We start from the raw sequence: 19,873 nt of genomic DNA, 5'->3' as shown, positions 1-19,873 counted from the left end.
TAGTTTCCTCCTTTAATGCAAGTTCTATATTCCTGGTCTCATGAATGGCCCTTTTCTATACCTATCCCAGTTTGGTTCCTTCTCCAGCATCTCAGATATCTCCTTCCTCTGTGTCTTTGCGTCAGTAGAAATTCATCAAACAAACAAAGCAGCAGAAAAGAACACCACAGTGTAAGGAAATGGTAGAAAAAAAAAGAAAGAAGAAAGTTTGATTCTGTCTCTTAAAATGCCCATTGTCAGAACTAAATACTCAGTCACAACACACAGATAAAAGCAAAATAATCTTGTCAAAAAACCCTTAAAAAAAAACCACCCTAAAAAGCAAAAAAAAAGTTTCCCATCATAAATAAACCCACTTGTCTATAGCATATGAAAACTGCTTTTAGACAAAATGTAGGAGTGCCATTTAACTTCTGCCACAGTCAAAATTTGCAAATTCACCAAACTGGTTCACATAAAACAGCAAAATCTATATAAAATTCAGCAGAGGAGGAAAGAATCTAAAAACAAGTTAGATTTATTCAAATAGTATTTGGAAGCTACCTTGAAGATATCCACATCACATTTAAAAACCTCTTAGATGTGGTTCACTCTTAGAAGGACAGGGTTATTTAAGCTTTCCAAAGCTCTGTCCAGAGGCCAAGCCGGACAGCTAGAAGACAAATTCAACTTTGGTTTAACATAGTTATGCTTGTACTTGCATTGAACTGCTTTGGTTATGTGCTAATCCTAGCCATTGGTGCAACGCTTCCACAGAAGGATTTTCCCCTAAATTCACAGATTTTCCTTTTGTCAGCCTTCTCGACTTGCAGAAGAGCCACAGTAAAGCCCACAACAATGTGCATCCAGAGGCAAACTGTCTCAGTGTGAAAAGCTACATTTTGTTTCAAGATGCAAGAACTGCTATGAAAAACAGTACCATCAACTCCTGTACTTATGTTGGAAATGCTACATTCCTTAAGATGTTTCGGACTTACTTACTTCCCCCAAACCCATGCAATGCTAGTGCAGTTTTAAGTTCTGGAAGTCAAAATATTCAAATCAACAAAGTAACTGCAGACAGCTTAAGTGCTAACCAAAGAGCAAGCTGCTAACAAAAAGCAGTGCTGATATAGATGACCTGACTTAAAGAAAGGCTCCACAAAGCCCTGTGGTCTTCCACCCTCAAGTTATTGAAAAACATAGTACACGTTACAAAAAGTCCTATCTTAAAGACAGTCACATCTGTTGCAGATGATTAGTAAGCAGAAACATTTCTTATGATTGTTTAGCAACAGCTAGATTGAGCCAACTCACACAGATACCCCGCTATCATTCTTGTCACATTGGCGTTACTTCAGTTTAAACCAAGTCACCTTCATTTAGCACTCAGTACCCAAAGCACTAAGTTTTCCAAGCGCACTGCTTGACCACGACAGCCAAATTTAACAGCTGAGGTTATCAAACCACCAAGGCAATAAGATTGTTTCATCTATACTGTCCTCCCCGTATACGCAGGGCATTAGAGAGGTCTATCAGACAGAACATTGCAGACCACCACCTAGGAAGTTTCTTGAGGACACTACAGGCACCCTACTCAATGGTGGTAATGCTCAGCAATCAGCCACAGGCAAGTAACAGCAGCTTCTAGTCATCTATAAGGCAACACTGATATTGTCACATCTTCCATGTTTATTACTCAAGCACATAATGCTGTGTAATTAATTCCTCTAAATCAGGGGGTTCTTGGGACACTTGGAAGTTGAGATGATATTGTCCAAAGCCTTCGGCCTTATATCAAGCAATTTTTCATCAACTGTGATAGCCCACTATCAAACCAAAGAGCTTCTGGATCTTTTTTCAGTGGTGTCCAGTGGCAGGACGAGAGGTAACAGGCACTAACTTGAACATACGAAGTTCCACCTAAACATGAGGAGGAACTTCTTTACTTTGAGGGTGGCTGAACACTGGAACAGGCTGCCCAGAGAGATGGTGGAGTCTCCGTCTCTGGAGACATTCAAAACCTGCCTGGACACGTTCCTGTGCAGCCTGCTCTGGGTGGACCTGCTCTGGCAGGGGAGTTGGACTAGATGATCTCCAGAGATCCCTTCCAACCCCATATCATTCTGTGATTCTGTGGATCAAGGAAGTTATTAGCAGAGCTGACACTGTCCCTCATCTGATGCAGATGAAAGTGATAGCACAAGCAAGAGCGGCCAGTAAAGGTCATTGTAAAAGAGTATTTCACATTGGCCACCAGATACTACCATGTACACATACACATGAAGCAGTAACGCCTTTCAAGTGTAGAAGAATACCAGGTTGTCTTAACATTAGTCATGAAAGCTGCTGGCCAATAGTGGCTTTCACTTGGAAGATAATGTTTGCAAATCATACAGGTGCAACACTACCTGCACACAACCAGCTCCAACACTTCCTGTAAAACTCTTTTCAGTTGCTCGCAGCTTTGCCAAAGCAATTACATGGACTCATTGCCATAGTAAGCATTTTTTCATAGTTTTTGGTTTTTGGTTTTTTTTTCTAGAAGTCTCAGCCAGAATGGTTTCAGTTTCCAAGAACAAATTAGGGAAAATGTTTTGACGACATTAAAATTTTATGATGCTTTTCCATCAAGTAGCTCCTGCATCCCCCAAGACCCAACACAGAGTTTTAGAGCACACCCTGTGTAACAGGGCTGTATCTTTTGCAGTACTAAAACATCACTTCCCAGATTGGCAAGGCTTAAAAAATTTGTTTCCTGAGAAAGCCTGCATGCTTTAGCTGCTATGAACTGGTTATTTCCTAGTCAAGACAGACAGATTTTCCTCATTGTAAGACTAAATACCACAATAAGAATAAGAGAGTCGTATCTTATGTAGGAGTAGGAAAAGAGTTAGGGCTGCCTGGAGATAGCGAACAGTGTGCTGACAAGAAGAACCATGTGCAACACTTGCGCAAGGTAAAGATGCGCGTGTCGACTGCAGGAACAGCCTTCACCTAAGACAACAAAACTCCCAATAGCTTCTTTTGCACTGATCAGTTACTATCATTTTACACATAATTTTCATCTTCCAACTTTGAAGATGGAAATTTCCAGGAGAAAAAAAAAAAAATCTATGATGCTAATACAGCAAACTGGCAGACAAAGGGTGTGAGGTTGCCTATGACAGCGGGGCACTTGATCGTGATTTCTTGCATAAACTTACAGAGCTGAACATTTCAATAGTCCAGATATGTTATTCTTTAACAGTTCTGGAAAGCACATCACAGGAAAACCCACTGTGCCCTTGATATTCTTCCTTGCAAAACGATAGAAGATATAAGTTCAGTGGAATAAGCTGTTGTCTATAGTTTCAGATGCAAGCGTTCAGTATCACCTCAGATCAGACAGCCAAAAGACAAAAAGCACTAAGAATATTATTTTTTTTAGAATCTGCTATTGTGCCTCTTATGTTACACCACAAAGTAACTCCAAAGCAGGAAGAGAAAATAACACAAAACTCTAAAGACTATATGAAGTTTATTAACATCAATTACCATTTCTGCTTAATAAGTTCTTGCTATGTCCACTTATGATTCTAATCTGCTGTGGAAAAGTTCATGTAAAACATCCCCCTATCAGCATCACCATGTATGCTGGTATCTCAAAACACATCTTGTGGGCAAAGTGTCGTTTCTGTACTCCAGAGAGCACCAGCTTTAACAATCACATAATGAATGTTTATTAAAAATGAATTACAGTCACAAAAGAATGTTTTAACTTTACTATCTCCTGATCTGAGCACACGACCCTTAAGTCTTAAGAATTAAGCAAAATCTAGTATGCACATTAATATGCATTTTATTACAAGCTTCTTTTGACTATTTTTAGCCCCGAAGTGACATCAGTTTTCATACCTTGATATTCAGTTGACAGTGGGAGGCTGACAGACAGGAAGAGCTCAATAAGAAACTACTTTTAGTAAGAAACAATAAGAAAATCTGTAGAGCAGGGAAGGAATGACCCCAGACATAACAATTAGTTAAGAGGAGATGCAATTACTGGTGCAAGTCTATTTCAGGAGATGGCCAGAAACAAGCATGTGACAGAAGAGATGGATGATACAGGAAGAGTGAGACGAAGGCCAGGGCATTACTAGGAGAGATTCTACTCTAATGCAAACTGTTTATCAAATAACTGTCTAAATGCTGCTTTGTGCAACAATCCAGAGAAGTAGAGCATTCAAGAGTGAGCGCACCAGTCCCATGACGCTGATGCTACAATTGCTGCATGCACTTCGCAGAATTCTTTTTTCCAGACTAGGAATTGAGCACGGATACAGAAGAACCCTGCAATTAACTTAACTCCGTCTGCAGAAAATACTTTGGAAAAACTCCCCAAGTTAGCAGATGCTACAGAAAAGTAGTTAATTCTGCTTTCAGTAGCTACTACTTTATTACCCAAGCTGAGCAAATGGAAGAGATAAGCATGGATGAGAGCCAACATTGCAACAAAACTAGTTTCCAACATAACATGCTAAAACCATATAAATTAAATCCATACAATCGATAGGCGCATGTGTACTGCTCATTTGCTACTCTAATCCAGTTTCTCCTCTCACAGCACAGGTAGCTGTTGGAACACAACCATTTCTGGAATTCCAACTTAACAAATTAAAGCTACTAACGTAAATCGTTAACTAAAGCCCTTTTTCATATTAGATCTTCAGAATAGTTTCTCCTTGCTCTTTTCCAAGCTCATCATATCCTCCATAAAATAAAACCCAGAACTACTCTTGATCAGACGTAAAGCCAACCTTAATGTAGGAAGATGATTGCATAAACACTAGAGCTGAACAAGCAAACCCACAATACCGGTGAAGACCATCGGTTTTTGATCGTTTATACACATACATGAGAGGTGTCTCAGCACTAAACTATTTCAGGCTACAATGAGAAACCCCACACCCATCAGCAGGTAGCTCTCATACTTTTTGAGGAGACATAGATAGGTGATTCCCAATCAAGGAATACTGAGCAGGATGAGTTCAGAATATTTTATTCTAGAGCATCCCTCAGTTCAGAAGAGACTCTGCGCTTCTCAAATGACAGTTTTTACTTTCCTGCTCTGATTGCTGTTAGGAAAAAGGTCCTTTAGGGAGTCCTGAATAAAACAAACATCCACTGGCTGATCCAGTCCTTCTCCTCTGTGCACATTATCAGCCTTACAGCCCGTCCTATTTCAGCCGTAGTGCAGCTGATGCTGTTTAACAGCATCTCGCTAAGATTTGCTCTTACATATCACAACAGCGGTATTAATAAGCCAATGCTAGACAGAACTAGTGACCCATCAATATGAAGTTGCACTGATCCTAGAGAATCCAGCCAGATATATAAAGCAAAAAGATGAACAGCACTTCTTTCTGTGACAAGAACGTCACGTCTAATAATATCCACACTACTTATGCACAAAATAGTTACACACACTTTGCATATAATGAAAAAAAAATTGCCCTTCAGTTGACAGTACTATTTGATTTAGAAATCACATCACCAGGCTGGACTTGCATATTTCATTACAGTGCTAAGACTATAAATCTTTCTAGTACCATTTTTTCAATTTAACACTCTTAATTAGAATCCAAATTAAATGAATGCCTTCTGTGCTTTCAAATTCTCATTTGTGTAACCTTTGAGGAGAATGACAAACAAAAATCCATTTCAGCAGCATACTGGATGGCATTCAGTGCACACATTGAACCTCGTTTTTCAGCTCTTTTTATTAATGTCTCTGTTTCAAGAAAACTGCAGCTTAATTTGATAGAACAACTGTTGATGGATACGGAAACTGGAAAGCTAACAAGAGCAAATAATCAAAAGTAGAGGCAGTCAGGAAAGCAGTTTCAAAACAAGTTTCAAATTTCTCATTTAACTCACAGTTTTAGGTGTCAGTGGAGAGAACTTCAAGTTTGACAAAAGATCATCAGTTACAATGTGGCTACAGCCACTTAATGAAATCTTATCAAGGTCTCAAAGAAGTTTCTCAGCTCCTGAGCACTTACTACTTGCCATCCAACAAAAAAGTGAACAACATCAGATGTCATTTTAGTCCCCCACCCCCAATATTAGCACAAATACAACTACAGCAACTAGTGCAAAAATTTAGGTCATAAAACACGTACTGCAACTAAGCAGCTGCATTTCCATCCGCATCTCAATTTTCTGTGATTCTCCTTCCAGAGGCCTCCTCATATAGAAGTTTTGGTCTGACATTCACTCCTTAATTTTACTTACATCTTCCCTTCTGAATACAGCACTCTACATTCCTTCCACTTGGCTCTAAAATTAGGCATAAAGCTAGGTTTTCATTAAGTCTGAAAGGCTAGTAAGGGGATGGCTTCGTTTCAAAATTCACATACTACTTTAAACTGGTCACAGGTTTGCTATTAGACATTAGCTTTTGACAGATCCCTGAACTGCTCTCACCCACTCAGCTTGAGTACACACAGACAAAGCCTTAGTTTTAAAGCTAAATGAATCGAGACAAAGTGAAACAGAAGCTTGAAAACTAGGGAAAAAAAGTTTAAAAAATTACCAAATTAAAGAACTCGGGTTATCTTGTTGCAGTGTTTTAAAAGATGTACAGAAGTTCTGCCTAATCAAGGCACTCCAAATAATACTATGTTACACTGTTAAAATTGCAAAAGCGTTTCAAAACTGACTTTTTTTTAACCTAGACATCCTTTTAAGATATCTAAATGTGTAAGATGTTTAAAATACCTTTTAAAATGGCTTAAGTATTAGTGATTCAGCAGGTTTTAGGATCTATCTAGCAGTAACAAGCTCTATGTAAAAAGAAACACATAAGTTGGCAACTTTCTAACTCTTCATAAGCATAAAAATAAAGGCCTAACTAAAAATAGTTAAACAGTGTTAGGGGAAAAAAAAAAAGCTACCAGTTAGCAACAAATCCCTTCCACTAAATAGTCATATTTAATCACGTTCAAGATTCATAAAGGTGCAAGTACTTCATTGCAATTCAAACTCTCTCTGGACTCCTAACAAAAAAAAAAAGCTCAAAGAATTCAATTGTTAAGAGCTTCCTCTTCTCACACACAGAAAGCTTAAAATAAAAGGTGTTACTTCTTCAGACCAGTCCCACCACAGCATGCTAGTAACCATGAAGCTGGCTCACTAGCACATCGGCTTAAATATTTCTTTTCACAGAATGACTCAGCCTACTATTTTCAAAGTTTTCCTTAAATATTTGTCCTACATTTTACAATAGCAGTTACCACCAACTACAGAAAAACACATCCCATTAAGTCTTAGCCACTCCACAACATTGTGCAGAGAGATTAGCGATGCGTCCACACTTGCATCTACTAATCTAATCCTTTCTGAAAATGAAAGCTCAAGATATTAAATTCGGATCTTTCAGAGGTAAGCAAATGCTCTGGGCAAATTCGAGGGAAAAAAAAAAAACATTCCTGCTTCTCCACAGCACGGTTTAGCGCTCGCAAGATAGGAAAACTTGCCCAGGAGTTCCCCTATCAAGAACAGCACATTCTGTTAAAACTGCAGCTCGCAATAGGGCAGCGAAGAACTAGGAGAGCAGCCACATAAGGAAAATGTAGTTTACAGCGGTCCGCTTTAAACAGATGTATGCATCTCCATAAGGAGTTGAAGCTTTAGTTGAAAGAGCTCTCCATCATTGCTCGCACCTCGCTCTCAAAGCCTATATTTGGTATCGCAGACGTATTCGAGGAGAATGAGTGTTTTAGGGGGAGGAGGAGGGGATGCCATGAAGGCTCCTTCCCCCCAGCGCCAGGGACCCCGGCTGACCGAACCGCGGATTAAAAGCGGGCACCGCCGGCCGGGGAGGCGCAGGCATGGGCTCGCCATCGGCTACCGGGCGGCGGGCGAGTGGGGCTGCAGCCCGGGCTGTGGCTGCAGCCACCGGGACAAAGGCACGGCCGAGGGACCGGGCCGGGGCGGGCGGAGGTCGCCACCCGCCCTGCCAGGCGGCGGCACCGCGGAATCCCCTTCCCCAGGCGGGCTCCTCTTCGGCGGACGCCCCGCTCCCTTCCCTCCGCCCAGACCCCGCTGGGTGCCGCGGTGTCCACGGAGCGCCACCACCCACCCCTCCTTCCTTGAATTTTTACCTTCATCTTCGAGCTCTAGTTTCTCCAGCATCCCTTCGGAGGCGGCCGGGAGCTGAGAGGGAGCCGGAGCCGCTGCCGCCGCCGCCGCCTGCGGGAGGGAAGAGAGGAGAAGGAGATGAGCATCCAGGCGCGGACTCACCGGCCCCGCGGCGGCATCGGAGCAGCCCGGCGCGGCGGAGGGGAGCGGCGACGCTGAAGGGGCGGCTGCCCGCGCTTCCCGCCGAGCGCTGAGGAGAGGGAGGGCGGGACGGCGCTGAGGCCGGGCGGCGGCTGCCCCTCGGCCTCCCACACAGGCAGAGGCGCGGCTCGCCCAGCGCTGCCCCTCACACACACACACGCTCACTCACTCACTCACACCGAGGGGGGAGGAACCGGGACTCGCCCTTCCTCCCCCCGCTCCCGGCGGCTGCGCCCAGCCCATTAACCCTGCGGCCCCCGGGCTGCCCGCCGCCGTGCCTCCGGCCGGCGTCGCCTCTCCCCCCCGCACGGAGGGAGCGGCCGCCGGCGGGAGTTGGGAGGACGGGGAGGCCGGGCGCCCGTTCGCAGGACGGCGCTTCCCGCCACACCTCGCCGCCGCCTCTCACCCGTCCCCCCGCTCCCGGCGGAGGGAGTGGTACGTTCCATTTTGCTGCAGTCGAGCCCGTTGGCCGGCAGCGGGAGGGGAAGGTAGCTACCACTTCCCCGCGCAAAAGGGAGGGGGAGGAGGGAGCGGTTCGCTGCCGCGGGAGCTCCGCCGGGCCAACCGCCGCTCGCAGCCCGCTCTGCGGGCTCGGCTCTTCGCCTGGCTGCCTTGCACGGAGCGGTGCAAGAGGAGGCGGAGGGGAGAAAAGCCCTCCGCTCCCCCCCGCCAGGCGGGGTTGGTATGGTCCCGCGCGTTCACCTGCGAGGCAACGGCGGGGAAGCCGACGGTTCCACTGCCCTCCGGGGGGGGGGGGGCTACCCGGGGGTTCCCCCGTGTGTGCCAGGGAGCTCCAGCGCTGGGCCGAGCCGCCATCCCGGGGCACCCGCTCTGGGAACAGACGCGCTCGTTTCCATTTAAAGCGTTCGGGAGATAGCAGTTCACGATTAGCCCGAATGCCGGCGTTTTCCCTCTTAAGTCGCCCGCTTCTCCCTGAGCTGGTGGCCGACCTTCGGAGCGGTCCCCTGAGGAGAAGGGAGGCGGCCTGGCGGCCCAGCGCCCTTCAGCTCTTCAGCTGGGCCAGCAGGGAGAGAGGGCTGGGCCCGGGGATTAGTGAGTGAAATTCTAGTTTACATTGTGCAGCAGATCAGAGTAGATGATCTTATTTTAAAAAACAGTCTTGAAAATAGACTGCCCCACCATGGCTGTCACTACAGAGCGGTGTTTCAGAGCTCTCCTCAGCCGAACAGGGTGTGAAGTGGCTTAAGGCCCGGAATTTGCCCTCAAGCCCCTGAGCCCATACCCCTGACAGCCCAAACCGCTTGCTGCGTCTGAAGGATAGAGTTGACACCATGGGAAGCTTCTGCTCAGCAAGAATGGGATTTATTCCACCTCAGCTTTACAAGCCTGCATCTGAGCTTGTAAGCCACGTTACAGTAGAATCAATGGAAATAAGGAAATATCTGAAATAGAGTCATCATTTAGATCTATTTAGACAGTGAGATGTGGTAAGCTATACCTAGGCTTCCTTAACTGTAATGAATAGGCCCCCACTGACTGTTTAGGAAGCCCAGCAGGGCCTGTTCAGACATGGATGCTGTAGAGGTGGATAAAAAGATTATTTCTTTGGCAATGGCAACAGATCTTGTGGGCAGATGCACATGTATGGTGCTCCAAAAGAGTCACAGGAGCCAACAGAGAACATCTAAAATCTATTGGTCCCTAAGGAGAGGCTCAAGCTTCCAAAGTTCAGCAAGTCCTTCAAGGAGGGAAGGTTGAATAGATCTATGATAGCACAGTAATGTGCATAGAACATAGGAAAGTATGAAGGATAATTAGAATTAAAGCTGTGGTGGGAGGAGAGAGCCAAAAATTATGGGAAAACAGAAAGCTGGCTGTTACTTCTCAAGTCCAGAGAAGTTTCAAGCCAGGAAGCTAACCGTTGATGACAGCTTCTTTTTTCCAAGCTGCCTCTATCTCAGGATACTTTTAAGGATAGACTACGATGTTAACAATATTCAGTTCTTCTTTACTGTAAAGATCCTTTGGAAAGAAAATCCTGAAATATTTCATTCCTAGTTGTATTTTTTTTCTAGGATTTCAATAAATACTCTAACTGACCAGCCATAGAAGATACCAAAGCAGTTCATGTTAATTTATAATATTTTCAATCTACTAATTAAAATGCTTTGGAAGCTTTTAATTATCCCTAGGAGCTATCTTTAAAAGCTCTAAATAATTTACCTTCCCTGTCATGTACCTTGATATTGATAAGAGTTTTTAACCTCTTTTGCTAACCAAAAGAAGAGAAGAATAAGACGACATCTCTGATTGGAAAGAACTGTCCTGATTTTGTTGCTTTTTTTAAAAAAAAAAGCATTTACTCTCCATAATTATCTAATAAGCACCAGCCATGAGGAAATACAGCTCCGAGGTTGTTTGTAGCTGAAGGTGACACTCAGTCTTCAAAGGTGTGCATTGCATTTCACCTGCTACAAAACACGGGTATGTTCATAAGAAGTCAGTTAAGCCTATTTCATGCAATGAGCTACGCTGCGCTGTGAACGTCAGAGCTTACTGCAAGATCAGGGTTTTACAGTGGCAGAATATACATCCAGACCAAGAGTACTATGAGAAACACAAAATAATATAAAGGCAATAATTTAGTATACAACAGAGATTTGTCATGGAAACATTACAGCTATGTTGTAACATCCATACTGTTCAAAAAAAAAAAACCAAAGGAAATTGAGAAATAAATGCTGAAACTCCATCCCTCACTCTGCCTGCAGTCTCACAATTTGCTTAAACTGATTTTGGAACAAGCTGCTGATCATGGTGTTCATTTTGCTCCTCGCTTTGCATTCTAGCTCCTTTTGGCTTGTAGGCAATGCAGTGAGTCAGAACAGGAAACTGATGCAGCTGAAAACCAAACGGACCAAAAGAAAAGGTTGTATTTTGTCCAGATCAGTTCCTGATCCAACTCTCTGCGCAGACGTACCACTAGCCCTGGCACAAGGAGTGCCATGGGCTGGGGTGACAGTGGGACCGCACCTTCTGGAAACAACCCACTCAGGTCTGCTTAAATCAGTGGTGAAAATGCTTTCTTGATCGTTGTGAACTACTACAGCATTAGACAAATTAGCAGATATTTTCAACAGTCTTAGGTATTGCTTCTCTCGACTGACTCTGCCTGCCATTTTACAAAAGGATTACTGGCTAAAAATAGGGAAAATATCTGTCTTTCAAAGGACCTGTAATTCCCCCCAAGATGATATTATATATCGTAACATTTCAATATCTGTGTATTGGGACTATTTGTTCTACTGCCACAGGAGGATTCTGTTAACTATAACCAAGGGATTTTTCTAGATTATGGTTTAAATATTTGCCATCAGAGAGTGTCAGGTAACCCATTTTAACTGTTTGAGATACACCAAGAGAGTATATACTTCATATACTGAATACTGCTAAGTAAAATAAATTATCTATATATAAGTTTAGAAAAGAAATATATGCAAATATATGCAAAACGAAACCTGCCTGAACACATTTCTTCTTTGCCAGGTTTCAACTCAGTTACTTATGCCAAAAACCGTGGACCTACAACGTAACGCAGGTACAGAAGCAGAATACAGCAGAGGCAGCAATCTTCGTAGAGGCAAAGGAAAACAACTCAAGGTTGATACAACAGCAAAAGTCATAAAAAGGTGGATGTAAACAAAAAAGGTTTTAGGACTTCTGGGAAGGCAAGAACGTAAATTTTAATAGGTAACTGCTTACTTTGTCTCTGCCTGTTTGTTTTGGGTTTTTTTTTTAGCTTTCTAGGGTAAAGGGAGTTACTAATACTCTGTAGAAGTAAAATCAGTCCTGTAAATTATATATGCACTTACAATGAATATGTTAAAACCTATTGATAATCTAGGAGTCCTTTTAGTCCTATGTCCTATTTTCATAAGAACACGCTAAGTGTTTAAATTGTAGGGGCGGTCCAGGGATGTGAACAGCAATTAACATCCACAGAAGATTACTTTTTATGTAGTTTCCTGACATCTTGCCTTCCTGAATTAGCAGGAACGCATCCATTGGGATAGGGATCTATCAGTGGCAGTCATCAGACCAGCTACATCAAAATGCTTTGAATGACACCTACTGTGTATAAATTCTTATTTAACAAGGTACCCCACACTGCTGCTTCTGCAGCCAGGAGAGAAACAAACATTTCTAGGATGTTATTGACATGGCCTATTTTACAAATACTTAGGATAAAAATGCTTTGCAGTCACTGCTCTGAGTAGGTCTCTGCATCTCCCTTGGCTCAGGTTCATTCTGCCCAGCGTCGCTGTCTGTAAGAGAAGGTGGGGGAGGGAGCCAAGAAACTGTAAACTACTCAGTGTAACTTTGATTCCAAGAAGGATAAGGGAACAAATACACCCATTTTAAGTAGTTAGAGGAAAGAAAGATCACCAGTAATAGCCAAAGTGTATAAGCAACACCGAGCCGATCTCGGTCACTTTAATAACAGGCTACAAGTCTGGTGGTCAGCAGACGCAGCAGGAGTTAACAGGACTTCTGACACTCTCTTGCATGGCAAAGCAAGAGAGTGTCACAAGCTTGCTCTCACCGAAGCAAGCCAGATAGTCTGGATGAAACAATTGCCAAAGGTCACAACAATATTCACAAGGAAGGTAGTAAGATTTCTTTATCTAACTGGAAGGTTCCACAGAAGGTTCTTTATCTAACTGGAAGGTTCCACAGAAGGCTGTGTTCTATCTAATAACATTCAGTGCTTTCACTGATGACTTGATGAAGGAATAATGAATAACCTGATCATATTTTCAAATGCCTCAATGCTAAGAGACGCTGCTCTTTTAGGGATAGCCTTAGAACTTAAAATAACCTTGAGAATTGCTGTAGTGCTTTGAAAAGCAGGATGCACTTTGATATGGGTAAGTAGAGCATGTTACACAATAATCAAATGCAAAAATAAAATGGGAAAGGATTGGCTTGCAGCAGTCGTGCAAGGAAAAGACCTGAGAAGGAAACTGAATGTCAGACAACAATGTCTGGTTCTTGGAAGAAAATCACACTATCTACAAATGTGTTGTAGGTAAAACACAGAGAATCTGTTCTACACATTTCCTGGTTAGATGCCAGCTGGGATACTGCATTCAGGTTTGGGCATTGAACTGGAGAATGAACAAAGAGAGTCCAAGGAAAAGCAACAGCAATGATCGAGGAGTTCAGGAAACATAACCTGTAAAGAAAGACTTTAAGACCTCCCAGTTTCTTAGTCTAGGAAAAAAAGAGAAAAAAAAAGAGGACCGAAGGAAAATATATTAACAGTCTCCAAATATAATGTGGTTTTGCAAGAAGGAAAGTGATAAACTATCTTATGGGTCCACTGGTTATGGGATAAGAAGTTACCTACTTAGCTTTTAGCAAGGAAGTCTTAGGTTGGACTTTGGGAGGACTTTCTGAACGTAACATCGGCGAAGCACCAGCACACTTTGCTGAAAACAACTGTAAAATCTCTGTCACAGGAGGTTTTTAGCCACACGTTCAAAAAAAAACATTTGTTGGGAATTATTTACATATAGCTGATTGTGCTGTGGGGGAAAATGAATTTTTAATGTCCTTTCCAGACTTACTTTCTTTTGTTTGTATTTTTGTCCAATCTTTAGAAAAATATATTTAGTCTTAGTATGATAATTCAATGAAAAGTCTTCATGTTTTGTACAAAAGCCAGTTGACTAACAATGTAACACAAATGTAAATTTGTTTTGCCCCGGCCCCCCAACAAATAGCCTTAATTCTAAATTAGAAAAATTCTAAAGCAAATATTGTTTTGAGTAATAATAAAGATCGTGTATTAGCCTTTGATGACTGGGTAGGAATAGAAAGAACAATCTAACAAAAGAAACGCTGCTTCAATCCACAAGTCTGCACGTAACAGACCTATTCAAGCATTGCAACAAGAGCGTTACCTGTGCTTTATTTAGAAATAGGCATTTCCAGGTAAATTCCAGGCTGCCTTTCCCAGAGCTTTTCCTGACTTTTCTACTCCTTTCATCCTGATCAATGAATACCAATATTCTGGGGGTGCCGCCTGCACCGCTCACAGCTCAGCAGTAAAACCGAATGCCCTTCCAAGTACTTCAGAAGGAAAAAAAAAAAAAAAAAAAGCTTCTTACCTTTCTTACCTTATAAAACCTAATGGATTGAAGAGCAACAAGAAGGAATTCCCATCTAAATGCAAATCAAGGCAAACCCATTTTGAATGCAAGAGTAAACTACAAACGGTAATTTTCCCACCATTTGTTAGGGCTCCTTACTACAATTACAGTTCTATACAACTCCAGTCCTTAACAGCTCTTCTCCTGATGAGCTGTCAATGAACAACTTAGAATTTTTCCAAATGTATGTCATAGATACGCTTATTCTGTTGCAATCTGTTTGTGCAAAATTAATTTAAAACACTTACTGCTTATTTTTGGTTTCATTTAGTCTGGTTCATGAAGCGGAAAAAGAAGTTATCGGAAAAAAAAAAGGTTTCATCTGCTGGTTAAACTGTAGATTAAACTCCTACTTGTTTTCTGCTGGAGTGTGATAACTGATACCAGTGGTTTACAGCAGCTGCGAACACCGGGATCAGTGAGGCTGAGATTAGGATCCCAGTTTGGATCCCTTCTGTATGTAAAAATGCTGCCTGCATGGTGACAAGGCTGGCGGTGGCAGTGCCTGAGGCTGTGAGGTGGTCAGAGAACAAGGTCAGTCCCAGTGAAGAGCTCTGGGCCTGGTTCTGCTACAAAAGCAACACCTCGAAAAGCTCGGAGAGAACAGAGCAGCTGTGCAGGAACTGTAGTTTCTACTATTTATTCTAAGTAACCCCTGTTCCAGCACCAGACTAGTATAGAAGGGGAGATCTCATACAAAATACCGGACTCAAGTTTTTAGTTCCTGTACCTGGAAGGAACACAATAAAATGTGTTCTAGTCTTAAAAGGCTTGTGAAATATGAAATGCTATAATCATGTCAGTGTGTAGCATGTATTAATGAAGGTGGCGACAACTCGGAGATTACTGTTTGTTTAGAACACAGTGACCAAATCCCATAACAAAACCTGGCACCGAAAACATACTCTATGAGCACTGGATCCCACTGGATCCTTACTGGTGTCAGGTGAGTGCCCTGTCCCTAATCTGCAAAGCCCTCCATGAATTAGAGACACAGCTATCCTGCAGCAGGTATGAAAGTGATGTAGCCAGTGTATATATCCTATATGTATTTCGAATACTGTATGGTGAGGCTGAAGATGGCTCTATGGATTTAAATTTAAATCAGTCGAACAGATTTTGGCATCGGATAAGAACTCTACCCTGAAAGGATTTTTCTGTTTCATCCCAACATCATCAGAATATGACTCGCCCAGTGGTCCTAAGCAGGAGCCTTTTGACATGGAATACATACCAACTATATATTGCTTTTACATTTTATAGCTAGTAACTAGCCTCCCACTGCAGGTATCCTTCCACATAATGATAGCTATAATATTAATTGCTTTACAGAGTTAATTATTAGTGATAAGCAGTCACAGTTGGGGATCTCTAGTAAGTTAAATGGATAGCACAAATGGAACAACAATCAAATTTAGCCAAATCCTAAAACCAAAAAGGAATATGGAAGTGCATTCAGCGCTAGGAAAGGTGATGAAATGGACAACTTGCATTTCCACTAAATCTTCACTGCAGTTACAGTGCTGAGCGGTGAAATCCATTTACCCTGAAGACATGTGAACTGAACGTGCAGAGTGACTTCACATTTTCAGTGGAGAGCCCTTCCTAAATATTTCTGTATGGAAATGAACTCGCAGTTTAATCCCAGAGAGTTCTGCCACTGACTTCATTGAGAAACAGGATAGATTTGCAAAACTCCCTTTGATCCTACACCAGAAACAAAGAACTTCTCTTTTACATGAACAGTGTCCTGCAGCACCTCGCTTTGAGAAAAGACAAATGGTACCAGTGACAGAAGAGTCAAGCACTTCTAAAAACTAAACTTCAGAGGAAGTAAAAGACCAAGGGATGGTCTAGATCCCCAGCTAAATTCTTAGAGAGAAGTCAAGGCAGAAGTGGAGAAGAGGCAGGGTTTGTTTACATAAAGCCTGATCTCTGGCTGTGGGTCTGAGCCTGTATCACTGCAACTCAGATAAGGCAGAGTTTTGAGTCAAGAATATCTGAGGCATTCTCTGTAAAAGCCTTTGCGGCCAACATTCATTCCTCAGATTACTCACATAGAATGTAGGTGGAGTCCGAATCAACATTATCAGCATGGCAAACTATTAATCAAACGGCCCAACAATTTGAATTCTGTCCTTTTGAATGCAAAGTTTAAAAAAGTTAAGTGCTTGCGAGGACCTAACCTGCATTTGTTAAGAATAGCGATGTTACAAGTGTGCTACCTGATTCTGCAAACACAGGGATGCCACTTAATCTGTTCCCGAGTTTTAAAGTGTTCTTGTCTTAAATGTTTGTTATCATATATGCTGGAAAAGATATACTGTAGCTGTTTTCATACGTATGCTTGAGTGCTCCTTAGTCTCTTTGAACTAGGACCTACCTCTTATCGCACTGAGGGGCACGGTTAAGGGCAAAGGGAAATTATTGCCGGAGAGAGCTGCAGTATTCAGGTAATATGCCTGGTGACAGTAGGTATTTTGTTGTGACAAATATACATTTAAAAAAAACAAAACACCAAGGAACAGATTAAGATAGTATTAGTGGTAAAAAACAGGTAAGCATCCACTAATTTAAAGTGAATGGAAAACAATAATAAGCCTGAGCCCATATTTACATGGGTCTTCATTCACTAGCATTGAATACAGGATTATTTGTGTTAGTTAAAGTTAAGCACTTACTTAAGTACTTTAGCTGGATTGAGGCCAGGGTACTGATGAGTAATCTGCAGAACAGAAGCCACTGGGAATAACAAATTTGAAAAAAAAAATACTCAGAGCCAATTCTGATTTAAAAAAACACATTTACGATACACCATTTCACTTTCTTCATCTTAGTGTTATATTTCAAAGCCTCAGTCGTGGATAGTGACTTCACTGGGCAAACACTTATTACACCAGCTTTCAATGATGATATTTTAAAACTCAAAATGAAACACCTTTTCCCTAACAAAGCCTGAAGTTAATTGATACCACATTTCAGGCTTGAGTAAACTATGCAAAATTCTAGTAACCTATTAGTAGCCTACCGTTAAAATGTAATTTTCATGTTCATCAGCGGTTTTGAAAGGCTAGAAGCAGATCTATTGAGCCTAGACGTGAGCACGATGACGCAGGTCAGAGTTACAAGGGTGGTTTACTGAAAAATAGAGACAACCTTCAGCTCAGAGCTGAATCACCCACAATCTCAACAAAACTTTAATAAATTTACACAGTCCTGGCCTGAACACATAATTCACTCCGTGGCAGAAGCTGCATGAAGAAGCAGGTAACTGCAGGCTACACACGGACCAAATGAGCTGCGCTATCAGTGGCCACTTTCCACAGAGTTTATCGTGACTGAGGCTCTCAATACTCAACAGGGCTCCAGAAGGAAAATTTGAAAGCTCTCTCAAAGAGGCAGGCAAAGGTAATGAAGTATTTTTCAGTCCTAACAAGGACTTCCTCCTAGCACTCAGGGTTTGTGCGTTTGCATCAGGTTGCAAGCCTGACAACCTCTAGGCACGAGTGCCATCAGTGGCCCCACTGTTATCTCAAGTTTGTTATCTCAGAGTAGCTACTATTATGCTTAGACAAACCAATATATTAATAAACTTCCTTCACCAGAGAGCCTACAGTTGACATGTAAACTCCAAATAAATTAATTTTTGACAAAAAGCTGGTTTTCAGATGGCACTGAATCTGCATAGCTTGTGGAACCTAACCCTCTTCCTGAATTACTTCCAGATTTACTGCTGATCGCTCCAGGCCTAATTTTTGTGTGCCGCTTCTTTTTTATCATTGCGCACAAAAGAAATCTGCAATGACAGCAACATGCAATGGATATCTTCCCTCTGCCATGTGTGCGTTCCCTTTTGATAGCCTCTTAACTATCTCCCTTCCATCATTTCACTGCAGGTGAAACCAGATCATCCTCTGTACTGGTTCTGTGGTTTGACACCGTCTGGAAGGACCGAAGCAAGGGCTGTGCTAAGCAAGAAGCATATCAAGTGTCTAAGCTAAATGTTTTATGACTACAAACAATATCATAAAGAGACATGGAAATACTGGTAAGGCTTTTCCCTGTATTCCAGGAACCAGAATTGAAAAAAATTCAAATTAGTTCCAGGCTAAGGACCAGGGACACACCTCCCAGCAGGCCTGCCACCAGGCTCATGTCCCTGCGGAGCTTGTGGGGATGCAGATACCAAAGTGTATTCCTGGGCACTGGATGCTTATAGTGTGGATATGGCAAGCACTGGGGTCACAAGCACATATACTTAGATGCAGATTCAGTCTGTGTTAAATGTCTGCAAAGAGCTGAACTTCTTGATGTGCTTCTCTACGGCTTTTTGTTGTAGCTTATCTCAAAATACGGAAATAAAGCATTGCATTCAATATTCAACAGCCTGTCTGTAAACAGACTTCTGTATTAACATAGAGTGGTACCTCCCAGTTAACACTGGTATGAAAATGGACTGTTTAAATTGTCATTACAAGGTAAGGTAGCAGTTGAGTCATAAGAGAATCTAGCCTTTCTGAAGGAAATAGAAAATTTGGCACTGATTTCAGTAGAGTCAGGATTAAATTCTATTTACTGTACATTAAGTTGCGTATAAGCCCTATGGAGATGCCTCTTCGCTTCTGACGCACACTTAAGTAGCAGACTGGCAATTCAGTGTCAGTTTAACTTAAATGAAAAAAAAAAAGCAGTTGAATATTAAATTAAATAATGCAGTCAGTAGTTTGAGATTAAAGTGGTTGTTTCTGCCAAAATGGTCATATATCAAAGTTAATCATCTTTTGAGACAAGTAGCGTCATCTTTTGAGGTTAAGAGTTCTCAGAGCTTTGGACCTTTGTCTCAGGGAGACTTTCTGTGTCCTGTGTCCTCTGCCAGTGAGGCAGCCAGCAAAAGGTCTCTTGGAGGAGCAGTGACAGTGCAGAAGGGAAACTGCTGCTGGCTGGGCAGTCCCACCAGCACTCCCTAACCTTGGCCATTTGGATTAAGTGTTGGCGTTTCAGCTGGGCTGTTCTCAGGGAATGACCAAGTAAGGCCTTGTAAGGGACAGTATGGGACATTCCTGCAAGAAGGGGAGCTGATTTGGCTTTGACATTTCAGGGGTTGTTATATTCATTTTTAGTTTGTTTTGATGATATTTTAAGCTCTTGGGAAAGGCACACCGAGTTCAGAATAGATGCCTGGCTATGGACCTCTAGAAAAACATTAAGTATTTATTTAAGGTCTTTACTAGGCTTGGGTAGACATTACACTGATTCATGGTTTTAAAGTAATTTCATGTCTAATTGTGGTAAAAAATGAAAATGAGCGAGTCTACAATACATAACATCAAATTTTGGGAATGTTTGTATAGATACTAATCTTTATATAATGTGCAGGACAGTGTCCTATGATAATT

General features: G+C 42.2%; 1 protein-coding gene across 3 annotated transcripts in view; it reads right to left on the bottom strand.

The window, feature by feature from the left end:
- The window catches only part of PRKAG2 (protein kinase AMP-activated non-catalytic subunit gamma 2), a 171,743-nt gene that overhangs the window by 45,375 nt on the left and 106,495 nt on the right, over positions 1–19,873 (bottom strand). For 2 of the 3 annotated variants that reach the window (XM_074157321.1, XM_074157322.1), the window contains one exon: positions 8,124–8,211. The exons of the other annotated variant lie outside the window; for it this stretch is intronic. In XM_074157321.1, the coding sequence (XP_074013422.1) occupies positions 8,124–8,211 (88 nt within the window). The remainder of the gene's footprint in view (positions 1–8,123; positions 8,212–19,873) is intronic. 3 annotated transcript variants of the gene reach the window in all.

This window comes from Numenius arquata, chromosome 12 (assembly GCF_964106895.1).
Source record: "Numenius arquata chromosome 12, bNumArq3.hap1.1, whole genome shotgun sequence".
Classification (NCBI taxonomy): Eukaryota; Metazoa; Chordata; class Aves; order Charadriiformes; family Scolopacidae; genus Numenius; species Numenius arquata.
This window is presented reverse-complemented; position numbering and strand designations above follow the sequence as displayed.